Source organism: Phyllobates terribilis, unplaced genomic scaffold (genome assembly GCF_046119375.1).
Source record: "Phyllobates terribilis strain yellow unplaced genomic scaffold, ASM4611937v1 Scaffold_3__8_contigs__length_932513732, whole genome shotgun sequence".
Taxonomy (NCBI): Eukaryota; Metazoa; Chordata; class Amphibia; order Anura; family Dendrobatidae; genus Phyllobates; species Phyllobates terribilis.
The window spans coordinates 915802626-915816292 of NW_027362763.1; the positions used below are offsets into that span (position 1 = coordinate 915802626).

The 13667-nt window shown below is 46.7% G+C and overlaps 1 protein-coding gene across 4 annotated transcripts in view; it reads left to right on the forward strand.

Moving 5' to 3' along the window:
- Positions 1-13667, forward strand: part of KIF26B (kinesin family member 26B) — a 607348-nt gene that overhangs the window by 196559 nt on the left and 397122 nt on the right. For all 4 annotated transcript variants that reach the window (XM_073672795.1, XM_073672796.1, XM_073672797.1 and 1 more), the window contains one exon: positions 3746-4282. In XM_073672795.1, coding sequence (XP_073528896.1) covers positions 3746-4282 — 537 coding nt within the window. The remainder of the gene's footprint in view (positions 1-3745; positions 4283-13667) is intronic.

Sequence of the window (13667 nt, forward strand, 5' to 3'; positions counted from 1 at the left end):
ACTAGTTACAGTGGTGAGGCACACTGCCGAGTTTAGTGACTAGTTACAGTGGTGAGGCACACTGCCGAGTTTAGTGACTAGTTAAAGTGGTGAGGCACACTGCCGAGTTTAGTGACTAGTTACAGTGGTGAGGCACACTGCTGAGTTTAGTGACTAGTTACAGTGGTGAGGCACACTGCCGAGTTTAGTGACTAGTTACAGTGGTGAGGCACACTGCTGAGTTTAGTGACTAGTTACAGTGGTGAGGCACACTGCTGAGTTTAGTGACTAATTACAGTGGTGAGGCACACTGCTGAGTTTAGTGACTAGTTACAGTGGTGAGGCACACTGCTGAGTTTAGTGACTAGTTACAGTGGTGAGGCACACTGCTGAGTTTAGTGACTAGTTACAGTGGTGAGGCACACTGCCGAGTTTAGTGACTAGTTACAGTGGTGAGGCACACTGCTGAGTTTAGTGACTAGTTGCAGTGGTGAGGCACACTGCCGAGTTTAGTGACTAGTTACAGTGGTGAGGCACACTGCTGAGTTTAGTGACTAGTTACAGTGGTGAGGCACACTGCCGAGTTTAGTGACTAGTTACAGTGGTGAGGCACACTGCTGAGTTTAGTGACTAGTTACAGTGGTGAGGCACACTGCTGAGTTTAGTGACTAGTTACAGTGGTGAGGCACACCGCTGAGTTTAGTGGTGAGGTACACTGCTGAGTTTAGTGACTAGTTACAGTGGTGAGGCACACTGCTGAGTTTAGTGACTAGTTACAGTGGTGAGGTACACTGCTGAGTTTAGTGACTAGTTACAGTGGTGAGGCACACTGCTGAGTTTAGTGACTAGTTACAGTGGTGAGGCACACTGCTGAGTTTAGTGACTAGTTACAGTGGTGAGGTACACTGCTGAGTTTAGTGACTAGTTGCAGTGGTGAGGCACACTGTTGAGTTTAGTGACTAGTTACAGTGGTGAGGCACACTGCTGAGTTTAGTGACTATTTACAGTGGTGAGGCACACTGCTGAGTTTAGTGACTAGTTACAGTGGTGAGGCACACTGCTGAGTTTAGTGACTATTTACAGTGGTGAGGCACACTGCCGAGTTTAGTGACTAGTTACAGTGGTGAGGCACACTGCTGAGTTTAGTGACTAGTTACAGTGGTGAGGCACACTGCCGAGTTTAGTGACAAGTTACAGTGGTGAGGCACACTGCTGAGTTTAGTGACTAGTTAGAGTGGTGAGGCACACTGCTGAGTTTAGTGACTAGTTGCAGTGGTGAGGCACACTGTTGAGTTTAGTGACTAGTTACAGTGGTGAGGCACACTGCCGAGTTTAGTGACTAGTTACAGTGGTGAGGCACACTGCTGAGTTTAGTGACTAGTTACAGTGGTGAGGCACACTGCTGAGTTTAGTGACTAGTTACAGTGGTGAGGCACACTGCTGAGTTTAGTGACTAGTTACAGTGGTGAGGCACACTGCTGAGTTTAGTGACTAGTTACAGTGGTGAGGCACACTGCTGAGTTTAGTGGTGAGGCACACTGCTGAGTTTAGTGACTAGTTACAGTGGTGAGGCACACTGTTGAGTTTAGTGACTAGTTACAGTGGTGAGGCACACTGCTGAGTTTAGTGACTAGTTACAGTGGTGAGGTACACTGCTGAGTTTAGTGACTAGTTACAGTGGTGAGGCACACTGCTGAGTTTAGTGACTAGTTACAGTGGTGAGGCACACTGCTGAGTTTAGTGACTAGTTACAGTGGTGAGGCACACCGCTGAGTTTAGTGGTGAGGCACACTGCTGAGTTTAGTGACTAGTTACAGTGGTGAGGCACACTGTTGAGTTTAGTGGTGAGGCACACTGCTGAGTTTAGTGACTAGTTACAGTGGTGGAGCACACTGTTGAGTTTAGTGACTAGTTACAGTGGTGAGGCACACTGCTGAGTTTAGTGACTAGTTACAGTGGTGAGGTACAGTGCTGAGTTTAGTGACTAGTTACAGTGGTGACGCACACTGCTGAGTTTAGTGACTAGTTACAGTGGTGAGCCACACTGCTGAGTTTAGTGACTAGTTACAGTGGTGAGGCACACCGCTGAGTTTAGTGGTGAGGCACACTGCTGAGTTTAGTGACTAGTTACAGTGGTGAGGCACACTGTTGAGTTTAGTGACTAGTTACAGTGGTGAGGCACACTGCTGAGTTTAGTGACTAGTTACAGTGGTGAGGCACACTGCTGAGTTTACTGAGTAGTTACAGTGGTGAGGCACACCGCTGAGTTTAGTGGTGAGGCACACTGCTGAGTTTAGTGACTAGTTACAGTGGTGAGTCACACTGTTGAGTTTAGTGACTAGTTACCGTGGTGAGGCACACTGCTGAGTTTAGTGACTAGTTACAGTGGTGAGGCACACTGCTGAGTTTAGTGACTAGTTACAGTGGTGAGGCACACTGCTGAGTTTAGTGACTAGTTACAGTGGTGAGGCACACTGCCGAGTTTAGTGACTAGTTACAGTGGTGAGGCACACTGCTGAGTTTAGTGAGTAGTTACAGTGGTGAGGCACACTGCTGAGTTTAGTGACAAGTTACAGTGGTGAGTCACACTGTTGAGTTTAGTGACTAGTTACAGTGGTGAGGCACACTGCTGAGTTTAGTGACTAGTTACAGTGGTGAGGCACACTGCTGAGTTTAGTGAGTAGTTACAGTGGTGAGGCACACTGCTGAGTTTAGTGACTAGTTACAGTGGTGAGGCACACTGCTGAGTTTAGTGACTAGTTACAGTGGTGAGTCACACTGTTGAGTTTAGTGACTAGTTACAGTGGTGAGGCACACTGCTGAGTTTAGTGACTAGTTACAGTGGTGAGGCACACTGTTGAGTTTAGTTACTAGTTACAGTGGTGAGGCACACTGCTGAGTTTAGTGACTAGTTACAGTGGTGAGTCACACTGTTGAGTTTAGTGACTAGTTACAGTGGTGAGTCACACTGTTGAGTTTAGTGACTAGTTACAGTGGTGAGGCACACTGCTGAGTTTAGTGACTAGTTACAGTGGTGAGGCACACTGCTGAGTTAAGTGACTAGTTACAGTGGTGAGGCACACTGCTGAGTTTAGTGAGTAGTTACAGTGGTGAGGCACACTGTTGAGTTTAGTGACTAGTTACAGTGGTGAGGCACACTGCTGAGTTTAGTGACTAGTTACAGTGGTGAGTCACACTGTTGAGTTTAGTGACTAGTTACAGTGGTGAGGCACACTGCTGAGTTTAGTGACTAGTTACAGTGGTGAGGCACATTGCTGAGTTTAGTGACTAGTTACAGTGGTGAGGCACACTGCTGAGTTAGTTTTTTTGGTATTATACAATGTTTCCCAAAAGTTGAAATCCCCATTAATGGGACATTGCGACGATAGAGTATGAATATGCTTAGTCAGAGCCCCACAGAGCAGCAATAATTTATATACATATGGTCTACAGAAAAAGCTATGTAAAGAAAAACTTGAATTTATTAATTTTTTTTTGTCAGTCCTTCATTAATTATAACAGTAAAGTGCCAGAATGAGAAAAATGTTTTGTTTCATGTATCAATGGATATTCGATAATTAATGTAATGATGCTCCAGCGCTACTTCTGAGTGCTGACAAAGCTGTGTCTACATGCACCCTCATTAAAGTATTTATTACCTTTTTTAACTTGCATTGTAAAATTGCCATTTTATAATTCTTATATTTCATTGAAGGAGTTTGGATTTACATTTATTACACAAATTGAATTTATTGATCTTTTTCAGGACCCGTCCATCACTACTGGCATACATGACAAGCTCCAAGTACCAAACACCATCCGAAAGTCTTGGAATGAGAGAGACAACCGTTGTGATATATGCGCCACTCATCTCAATCAGCTAAAGCAGGAGGCTATACAGATGGTTACTTCTCTGGAGCAGTCTACCAATGCTGAACACTATGATGCTGCATCTCCAGGATCTCCTCCAGGACATTCTAATATCCCAGCCTTAGTAGGTCCAAGACACATGGGAAGCCTTCAGCCAAAAGACTGGGTATATATGCCAAATGCCTACACCACACCAAATTACCCTGGCTTTGTGCCCAACAAACATTGTGGTAAACCTAACAGTCTTGGGCTTGCCAATGGTCAAGAAAAGAAAAATGGGTCTCCTTCACATCAAGCCAAAGTCAGCCTTCCAATGGCAACAAGCCCAAGTAATGGCAATATAATGAATTCAGTAGCTATTCAAGCTCATCAGTATCTCGATGGTACATGGTCATTATCAAGAACTAATGGCGTGACACTGTACCCATATCAAGTAAGTCTATTTTTTTATCATGAACATGTTTTGCTTGTTGGATTCTTAATTTATATTTTGTAAAAGTAATCTCAAAACATTCCAAAATTACTACTTATTATACTTCTTGTGAAATTGGGATTGCACTTCTGCTGGCTTTCTACATGGATTGGACAGCCTATCACAGCCCCAGATTGTAATTCCTTAATGATTGAGTTTCTTATAAAGTAGCAAAGTATCGTGTAGAGACACACCCCATTGATTGGTACGACCCAGTTGGAAATTCTTTTGAGCATTTCCAGGAATAATAACAGAGGAACAGCTCAATGTTGAATTTTAATAAATGCTCCAGCTTTGGTATTTCACAAAGAATATAAATGCAAATTCAGTTGTATCATTGTAAAACAACCTGCTTTTTAAACCACTTTTTGTGTTAAACGTAGCTTTTAACATTTTCTGGAAGTTGTTTTTTCAATATCATTCTGCAATTAAAAAAATAATTTGAAATCTTGCAATTTTCTCTCTGGCCACTATGGCTACTGTAGACTCTTACAAATTTCTAATATATTTTTTTTAATACAGTTTGTAATATGAAAAATAATTTAAAAAATACCCCCAAAAGAACAACATTTTACATGAAAACACAGTTTAAACTGTGAGTATTTTTTTAAGACATTCCCTTTAAAGCTAATCTGTCACTAGGTCTTTGCTGCCCCATCTGAGAGCATCTATGACGTAGGGACAGAGACCCTGATTCCAGTGATGTGTCACTTAATGGACTGCTTGCTGTCATTTGGTTAAAATTATGATTTTATCTTCTGCAGATCTAGCAGTTCTCTGAATTCTGAGCCCTGTAGAACCCCATCCACATCACTGATTTAAAGCTTTCTGCCCATGGACAGTGCACACAGAAAGCTGCCAATCAGTAAAGGGGGAGGGGTTATACAGGGCTCATGAATATGGCTGACTACCTGGCAGCAGGTTTGCAAATTCCCTAATGATAATCCACTGCTGATAAAACAGTGATTTTATCAAAACTATACCCAGTAAGTGACACATCGCTGGCGCTGGAATCAGGGTCTCTGCCTCTACGTTATGCTGCTCTCAGATTAGGTGGCAAAAACGTGGTGCAAATTCCCATTACAAGGGTTTGCTTCTATTTCAGTGTCAGAATTTGAGAAGTGTAAAGTAGATAAATTAGGATAATTGGATATTATATGACAATTTAAAGGGAGTCTGTCACCCTCAAAACTTAATTTAATCTACTTATGCACTCCTATAGGGAACTTGGTCCATATAAACTCATACCTGCAGTATAGATTTCCCTTCTTTAATTTTACAAACAATTATATTGCATATGCTAATGAGCGCTTCTCAGTGCATCCTTGACGTGCTCAACATCTGAGTGCATCCTTGACGTGGTCAACATCTGAGTGTACCCTTGATGTGGTCAACATCTGAGTGCACCATTTTGGCCCCTCAATCAACATACTGCACAATTCCCCTTCGCTTGAGTGACAGCACTCGTTTGCCCAGAGCAAGCGCTGCCTGCATTCAGTCCCCAATGTCTTGCACGTCCACACTGACACTGAAGGAGCCAAACAGGCATGAGCTCATTGTGTCAGTGCAGCAACTTTCTGCTCTCTCTCCTGTCTTCATCTCACTCGCTTCACACAGGATCACATCGCAGCCGCTCACTACTATGTGATCCTGTGTGCAGTGAACAGGCACAGGAAAGAGGGATGAGAGCGTATGTGCCAATGTGCGTGCCTGTATTGTGTGTGAATGTGCGTGCCTGCACTGTGTGCGAATGTGCGTTCCTGTGCTGTGTGCGCGCCTGCGCTGTGTGCGAATGTGCACGTCTGCCTTGTGTTCGAATGTGCACGCCTGCACTGTGTGCGAATGTGCACATCTGCACTGTGTGCGAATGTGTCTGCCTGCACTGTGTGCAAATGTGCGCACCTGCGCTGTGTGCGAACGTGCGTGCCTGCGCTGTGTGCGAATGTGCGTGCCTGCACTGTGTGCAAATGTGCACGCCTGCGCTGTATGCGAATGTGCGTGCCTGCGCTGTGTGCGAATGTCTGCCTGCACTGTGTGCGAATGTGCGTGCCTGCGCTGTATGCAAATGTGCGTGCCTGCGCTGTGTGCGAATGTGTCTGCCTGCACTGTGTGCAAATGTGCGCGCCTGCGCTGTATGCGAATGTGCGTGCCTGCGCTGTGTGCGAATGTGCGTGCCTGCGCTGTGTGCGAATGTGTCTGCCTGCACTGTGTGCGAATGTGCATGCCTGCTGTGTGCGAATGTGTCTGCCTGCACTGTGTGCGAATGTGCGTGCCTGCGCTGTGTGCGAATGTGTCTGCCTGCACTGTGTGCAAATGTGCGCGCCTGCGCTGTATGCGAATGTGCGTGCCTGCGCTATGTGCGAATGTGCGTGCCTGCGCTGTGTGCGAATGTGTCTGCCTGCTCTGTTTGCGAATGTGCATGCCTGCGCTGTGTGCGAATGTGTCTGCCTGCACTGCATGCGAATGTGCGTGCCTGCGCTGTGTGCGAATGTGTCTGCCTGCACTGTGTGCGAATGCATCTGCCTGCACTGTGTGCGAATGTGCGTGCCTGCACTGTGTGCGAATGTGTCTGCCTGCGCTGTGTGCGAATGTGCGCGCCTGCGTTGTGTGCGAATATGCGTGCCTGCGCTGTGTGCGAATGTGTCTGCCTGCGCTGTGTGTCAATGTGCGTGCCTGCGCTGTGTGCGAATGTGCGTGCCTGCGCTGTGTGCGAATGTGCGTGCCTGCGCTGTGTGCAAATGTGTGTGCATGTGCGCTGTGTGCGCATGTGCGTGCCTGCGCTGTGTGCGAATGTGTCTGCCTGCGCTGTGTGCGAATGTGCGTGCCTGCGCTGTGTGCGAATGTGCGTGCCTGCGCTGTGTGCGAATGTGCGTGCCTGCGCTGTGTGCAAATGTGCGTGCCTGCGCTGTGTGCGAATGTGCGTGCCTGCGCTGTGTGCGAATGTGCGTGCCTGTGCTGTGTGCAAATGTGCGTGCCTGCGCTTTGTGCGTGCCTGTTGGGCTCCTGTATTGTGCAGGACACCGGGGATACTATTCAGGCAGCACTTGCTCCGGTGAAGCGAGCATTGTCAGTCACACTAAGGGGAGGTGGGCGGCATGTTGCTTGAAGAACAATTCACTAACCCCTTGACCATGCCAGCGATGCACCGAGGTGCTCTCATTTGCCAATGCAATAAAATAATTTTTCTGTACAGTTAAAGATTGAATTGTATACTGCTTATATGCGTTTTATAAAAGTTAATTCCCTTATGGGAATGTGTGCGTTGTTTACATCGAGTTGGGGGGTTACAGACTCCTTTTAAAGGGCAACTATTGTCGAGAAAGAGAAATGAGTAGTTGTTTTTTTTATAATTAATGTAAATTTTAATAAGAAATTCAAAATATAAAAAAAAATTAAAAGGTAAAAAATGGTTGGATTAAAATTGAAATGGCTCGGTAGTAATAAAAAAGTCATACTGTACAATATTCTTGTCTAGTGCATGAAGGGTTTATATCAGAGTCATGTGAGCGAATCTGATCTGCCTCTGTACGTCCCTATTGAATCTGCGTTGGATATTGTAACATCACATTGTCAGGCTGATTCTTAATTAGCAGTGATGCTGGCTAGACTGCATGGCTCCTAGTGTGGGCATCCTACACTTCTGAAACTTGGGATTCCCATCTTCTCAGACTTCTCAGAAATGGTTGAGTGCCCTGGAAACGAACTCCTTCTGTCTCCTGAACAAGTATCATCGTCTCTGTGTCATGCTATACAGTACTTACAGAAGGAAAGTTACAAGTTGTTGGAAAAAAATAGTGTATTTTACAATACTTAAACCAGTCATATTTTACAGCTCAGCAATTATATCTGTAAACCATATAGTTGTAAAAAAAATTCCTTTGCAAAATGAGTAGGAAGTTAATGGCAAGCTTCAGACGTTCTTACTCACTCCTCCCCAGTAGGGTGACTTGTCTTTAATAATATTTCTAGATTAATCTCTGTAAGAATGTAGGTCATTAATATTAGATCCGAGAAGGTCTGACTCTCGGCAATGCTCATTCGGTAGACAGCTATGTTTCGTGCTCCCCTCCTCATATATGTAAATGTTTAGCTTAGCCGAGTATGTATATGTTCTATATAGAAAGAGGAATGTAAGGGGGCATTCACACTGTCCAGTTCACAGCTTTAAATAACCACCAACCATCAATATGTCACCAACCTCTAGCCACAACTTATCTCTTAGGATAACAAACAGATCGGGCATTTAAGTCCAAAATATTCAACCTTTGTCTCCCTCAACACGTTATAGACTGCTGAGGACAGCGATCTCTGTCTGCCTCATAGTAACATAGTAACTTAGGTTGAATAAAGACCTAGATCCATCCAGTTCAACCTTTCTCCCCTAATTGTACTCCCTACACTAACATACTAACTTACTGGGACTAGGCCTCGCAAATGTATTATTACCATTTTTATTATTGCGGCACTATTACAATTATAAATGAACCCGTTTATGATTTTTTAATTAGTTTTATATTTTGTATTACTCTTGTGTTTCTAATAATGGTATTACTAAAATCCCTATGCCTATATCTGTTGATCCAGAAGAAGGCAAAATCCCCAGGACACATTCAGTCAATTTGCATCAAAGAGAAAAATTTGTTATTGACCCCGAGAAAAGACAATCAGTCCTAGAACCCTCATATCAGATGCCTTGTTGTTGAGAAATCATCTTTTATCACTTTATATAAATTACTTCTTCCAGGATATGGGGCAGACGTTGCCCATATTAATAGTTTACATAGGAAAATGTGGTGCCAGATTCCCTTTAAGGCCACGGCCCCACTATCAGTATTTGGTCAGTACATAGGCGGCACTGTGGCTCAGTGGTTAGCTCTGCAGCCTTGCAGCACTGGGGTCCTAAGTTCAGATCCCACCAAGGACAACATCCAGGGATGAATTAAGAGTAACAAGGGCCCCAGCAAGTTTAGAAGACGCGTGCCCCCCCTACACACACACACCTGATGTATCACGTGACAGGTCACATGATCCCCTGTGATAGATCATGTGCTAGTTCACATGAAATTAATTTGGCACAATATTAATATATTAATTATAATAATTTTTTTTACATTAATTGTATGACTTAATATTGAGCACAATTAAGTATGCTGACATCCCCTATATACAGTTTGAGACCTTACACACGACATGAGCTGCCACAATCCTCCTATACACAGCAGGAGGCCGCATGTAGCATCTATACACAGCAAGAAGCCGCACGTAGTCATCTATACACAGCGGGAGGCCGCACATAGCCATCTATACACAGCAGGAGGCCGCACATAGCCATCTATACACAGCGGGAGGCCAAACGTAGTTTTCTATACACTGCAGGAGGCCGCACGTAGCCATCTATACACAGCAGGAAGCCGCACGTAGCCATCTATACCTAGCAGGAGGACGTATGTAGCCATCTATACACAGCGGGAGGCCGCATGTAGCATCTATACACAGCAGGAAGCCGCACGTAGCCATCTATACACAGCGGGAGGCGGCACATAGCCATCTATACACAGCAGGAGGCCACACGTAGTCTTCTATACACAGCGGGAGGCCGCACGTAGCCATCTATACACAGCAGGAAGCCGCACGTAGCCATCTATACACAGCAGGAAGCCGCACGTAGCCATCTATACACAGCGGGAGGCTGCACATAGCCATCTATACACAGCAGGAGGCCGCATGTAGCCATCTATACACAGCAGGAGGCCGCACATAGCCATCTATACACAGCGGGAGGCCGCACGTAGCCATCTATACACAGCGGGAGGCCGCACGTAGCCATCTATACACAGCGGGAGGCCGCACGTAGCCATCTATATACAGCGGGAGGCCGCACGTAGCCATCTGTACACAGCGGGAGGCCACACGTAGGCATCTATACACAGCGGGAGGCTGCTTGGTGCCATCTATACACAACGGGAGGCCGCACGTAGCCATCAATACACAGCGGGAGGCCGCACGGCGCCATCTATACACAGCGGGAGGCCGCATGTAGCCATCTATACACAGCAGGAGGCTGCACATAGCCATCTATACACAGCGGGAGGCCGCACGTAGCCATCTATACACAGCGGGAGGCCGCATGGTGCCATCTATACACAGGAGGAGGCCGCACATAACCATCAACACACAGCGGGAGGCCGCACTGCACCATCTATACACAGCGGGAGGCTGCATGTAGCCATCTATACACAGCGGGAGGCCGCACGGTGCCATCTATACACAGCGGGAGGCCGCACGTAGCCATCTATACACAGCGGGAGGCCGCACGGTGCCATCTATACACAGCGGGAGGCCGCACGTAGTCATCTATACACAGCGGGAGGCCGCATGTAGCCATTTATACACAGCGGGAGGCCGCTTGGTGCCATCTATACACAACAGGAGGCCGCACGCAGCCATCAATACACAGCGGGAGGCAACACGGCGCCACCTATACACAGCGGGAGGCCGCATGTAGCCATCTATACACAGCAGGAGGCTGCACAAAGCCATCTATACACAGCGGGAGGCCGCACGTAGCCATCTGTACACACCGGGAGGCCGCATGGTGCCATCTATACACAGGAGGAGGCCGCACATAGCCATCAATACACAGCGGGAGGCCGCACGGCGCCATCCATACACAGCGGGAGGCCGCATGTAGCCATCTATACACAGCGGGAGGCCGCACGGTGCCATCTATACACAGCGGGAGGCCGCACGTAGCCATCTATACACAGCGGGAGGCCGCACGGTGCCATCTATACACAGCGGGAGGCCGCACGTAGCCATCTATACATAGCAGGAGGCCGTACGTAATCATCTATACACAGCGGGAGGCCGCACGTAGCCATCTATACACAGCGGGAGGCCGCATGGCGAAATCTATACACTGCGGGAGGCTGCACGGTGCCATCTATACACAGCGGAAGGCCGCACGGTGCCATCTATACACAGCGGGAGGCCGCACGGCACCATCTATACACAGCGGAAGGCCGCACGGTGCCATCTATACACAGCGGGAGGCCGCACGTAGCCATCTATACACAGCAGGAGGCCGCACGTAGTCATCTACACTGTGTTCCAAATTATTATGCAAATAATATTTTCTCAGATTTTCCCAAATTACCTTTATGTATTGCAGTCATTGTAATTTTCCAGTCAAATAACTATTAGAGTACAATTGAAAGGTTTTTGTGCAAACTGCCTATGATAACAGTATATTTTTTTAAAAATAAAACACTCAAACTGCACTCAAAATGCATGTTCCAAATTATTATGCACAGCAGAGTTTTCAACCTTTTCATTTTAATAAAGAACAAAAAAATGGTCATTTTTGAAATTATAAGCATTAGCAGGTTATTACAAACTGAAATCAAACAGTTTTCAACTCAAAACTTTATTCTAGGTGATGTTACATTTGCACATAGGACCCCTTGTTCGAAAGGAGCTTCTGAACTCTCTCGTCCAGTGAATTAGTCAGGTTTTGGATGGTTTCTGCTTCAATTTTTTGCAGAAGGACAGAATACCCTCCCAGAGCTGTTGCTTAGATGTGAACTGCCTCCCGCCATCATAAACACTCCTCTTGATGATGCTCCAGAGGTTCTCAATGGAGTTGAGGTCAGGGGAGCATGGGTGCCACACCATAAGTTTGTCCCCTTTTATGCCCATAGCAGCCAGAGATGCACGTAGCCATTTATACACAGCGGGAGGCCGTACATCGCCATCTATACACAGCGGGAAGCTGCACGTAGCCATCTATACACAGCAGGAGACCGCACGTAGCCATCTATACACAGTGGGAGGCCGCACGTAGCCATCTATACACGGCTGGAGGCCGCACGGCGCCCCCTAGATACAGCAGGAGGCCGCAAGGCGCCCCCCAGAGACAGCGGGAGGCCACACGGCGTTCCCCCAGAGACAGCGGGAGGCCGCATGGCCGTACGCAGTCACACACACACACAAACATATACAGACATATACATACACGCATAAACACATTTGAAACACAAAAATACATATAAACAGACATCACACAATGATATCTGCCTGCACACTCACACACACACTCACACACTCACTCACTCACCATCTCCCGGCTCGGCTCCAGTCATCCAGCTCCTCTCCGGTGCAGCAGTGCTGGGCGCGCACTGTGTGACGTCACACTAGCAGACACGGCCAGGCACAGGGCCGTGTCTCCTAGCTGTGATGTGGCCGGGCCAGCACACAGGGAAGTTAACAGGTGCAGTGCTGGCCCGGCCGAAGAAGAAGCAGCGGCCGTGCGCAGCTGCTCTGGGAGCTGTCCGGGGGCCCCCCCGCCTCTGACTGCCAGTATGTGCCCGCGGCGCCGCACATATTATAATGAGGGCAATCTGGCCATGGGAGCCCCGGGGCCCCGGGCGGCAGCCCAGATTGCCCTCATTATAATCCACCTATGACAACATCTGCAAGGAGTTTGTATGTTCTCCCCGTGTTTGCGTGGGTTTCATCCAGGTTCTCCGGTTTCATCCCACACTCCAAAGGCAAACTGATAGGGAATTTAGATTGTGAGCCCTGATGGGGACAGTGCCAATATTGTCTGTGAAGCGCTGTGGAATTAATGGCGCTATATACAGTGGGTACAGAAAGTATTCAGACCCCTTTAAATTTTTCACTCATTGTTTCATTGCAGCCATTTGGTAAATTCTAAAAAGTTCATTTTTTTATCTCATTAAAGTACACTCTGCACCCCATCTTGACTGTAAAAAAACAGAAATGTAGAAATTTCTGAAAATTTATTAAAAAAGAAAAACCGAAATATCACATGGTCATAAGTATTCTGACCCTTTGCTCAGACACTCATTTAAGTCACATGCTGTCCATTTCCTTGTGATCCTCCTTGAGATGGTTCTACTCCTTCATCGGAGTCCTGCTGTGTTTAATTAAACTGATAGGACTTGATTTGGAAAGGCACACACCTGTCTATATAAGACCTCACAGCTCACAGTGCATGTCAGACCAAATGAGAATCATGAGCTCAAAAGGAACTGCCCAAGGAACTCAGAGATACAATTGTGGAAAGGCACAGATCTGGCCAAGGTTACAAAAGAATTTCTGCATTACTCAAGGTTCCTAAGAGCACAGTGGCCTCCATAATCCTTAAATGGAAGAAGTTTGGGACCACCAGAAGTCTTCCTAGACCTGGCCGTCCAGACAAACTGAGCAATTGTGAGAAGAGCCTTGGTGAGAGAGGTAAAGAAGACCCCCAAGATCACTGTGGCTGAGCTCCAGAGATGCAGTAGGGAGATGGGAGAAAGTTCCACAAAGTCAACTATCACTG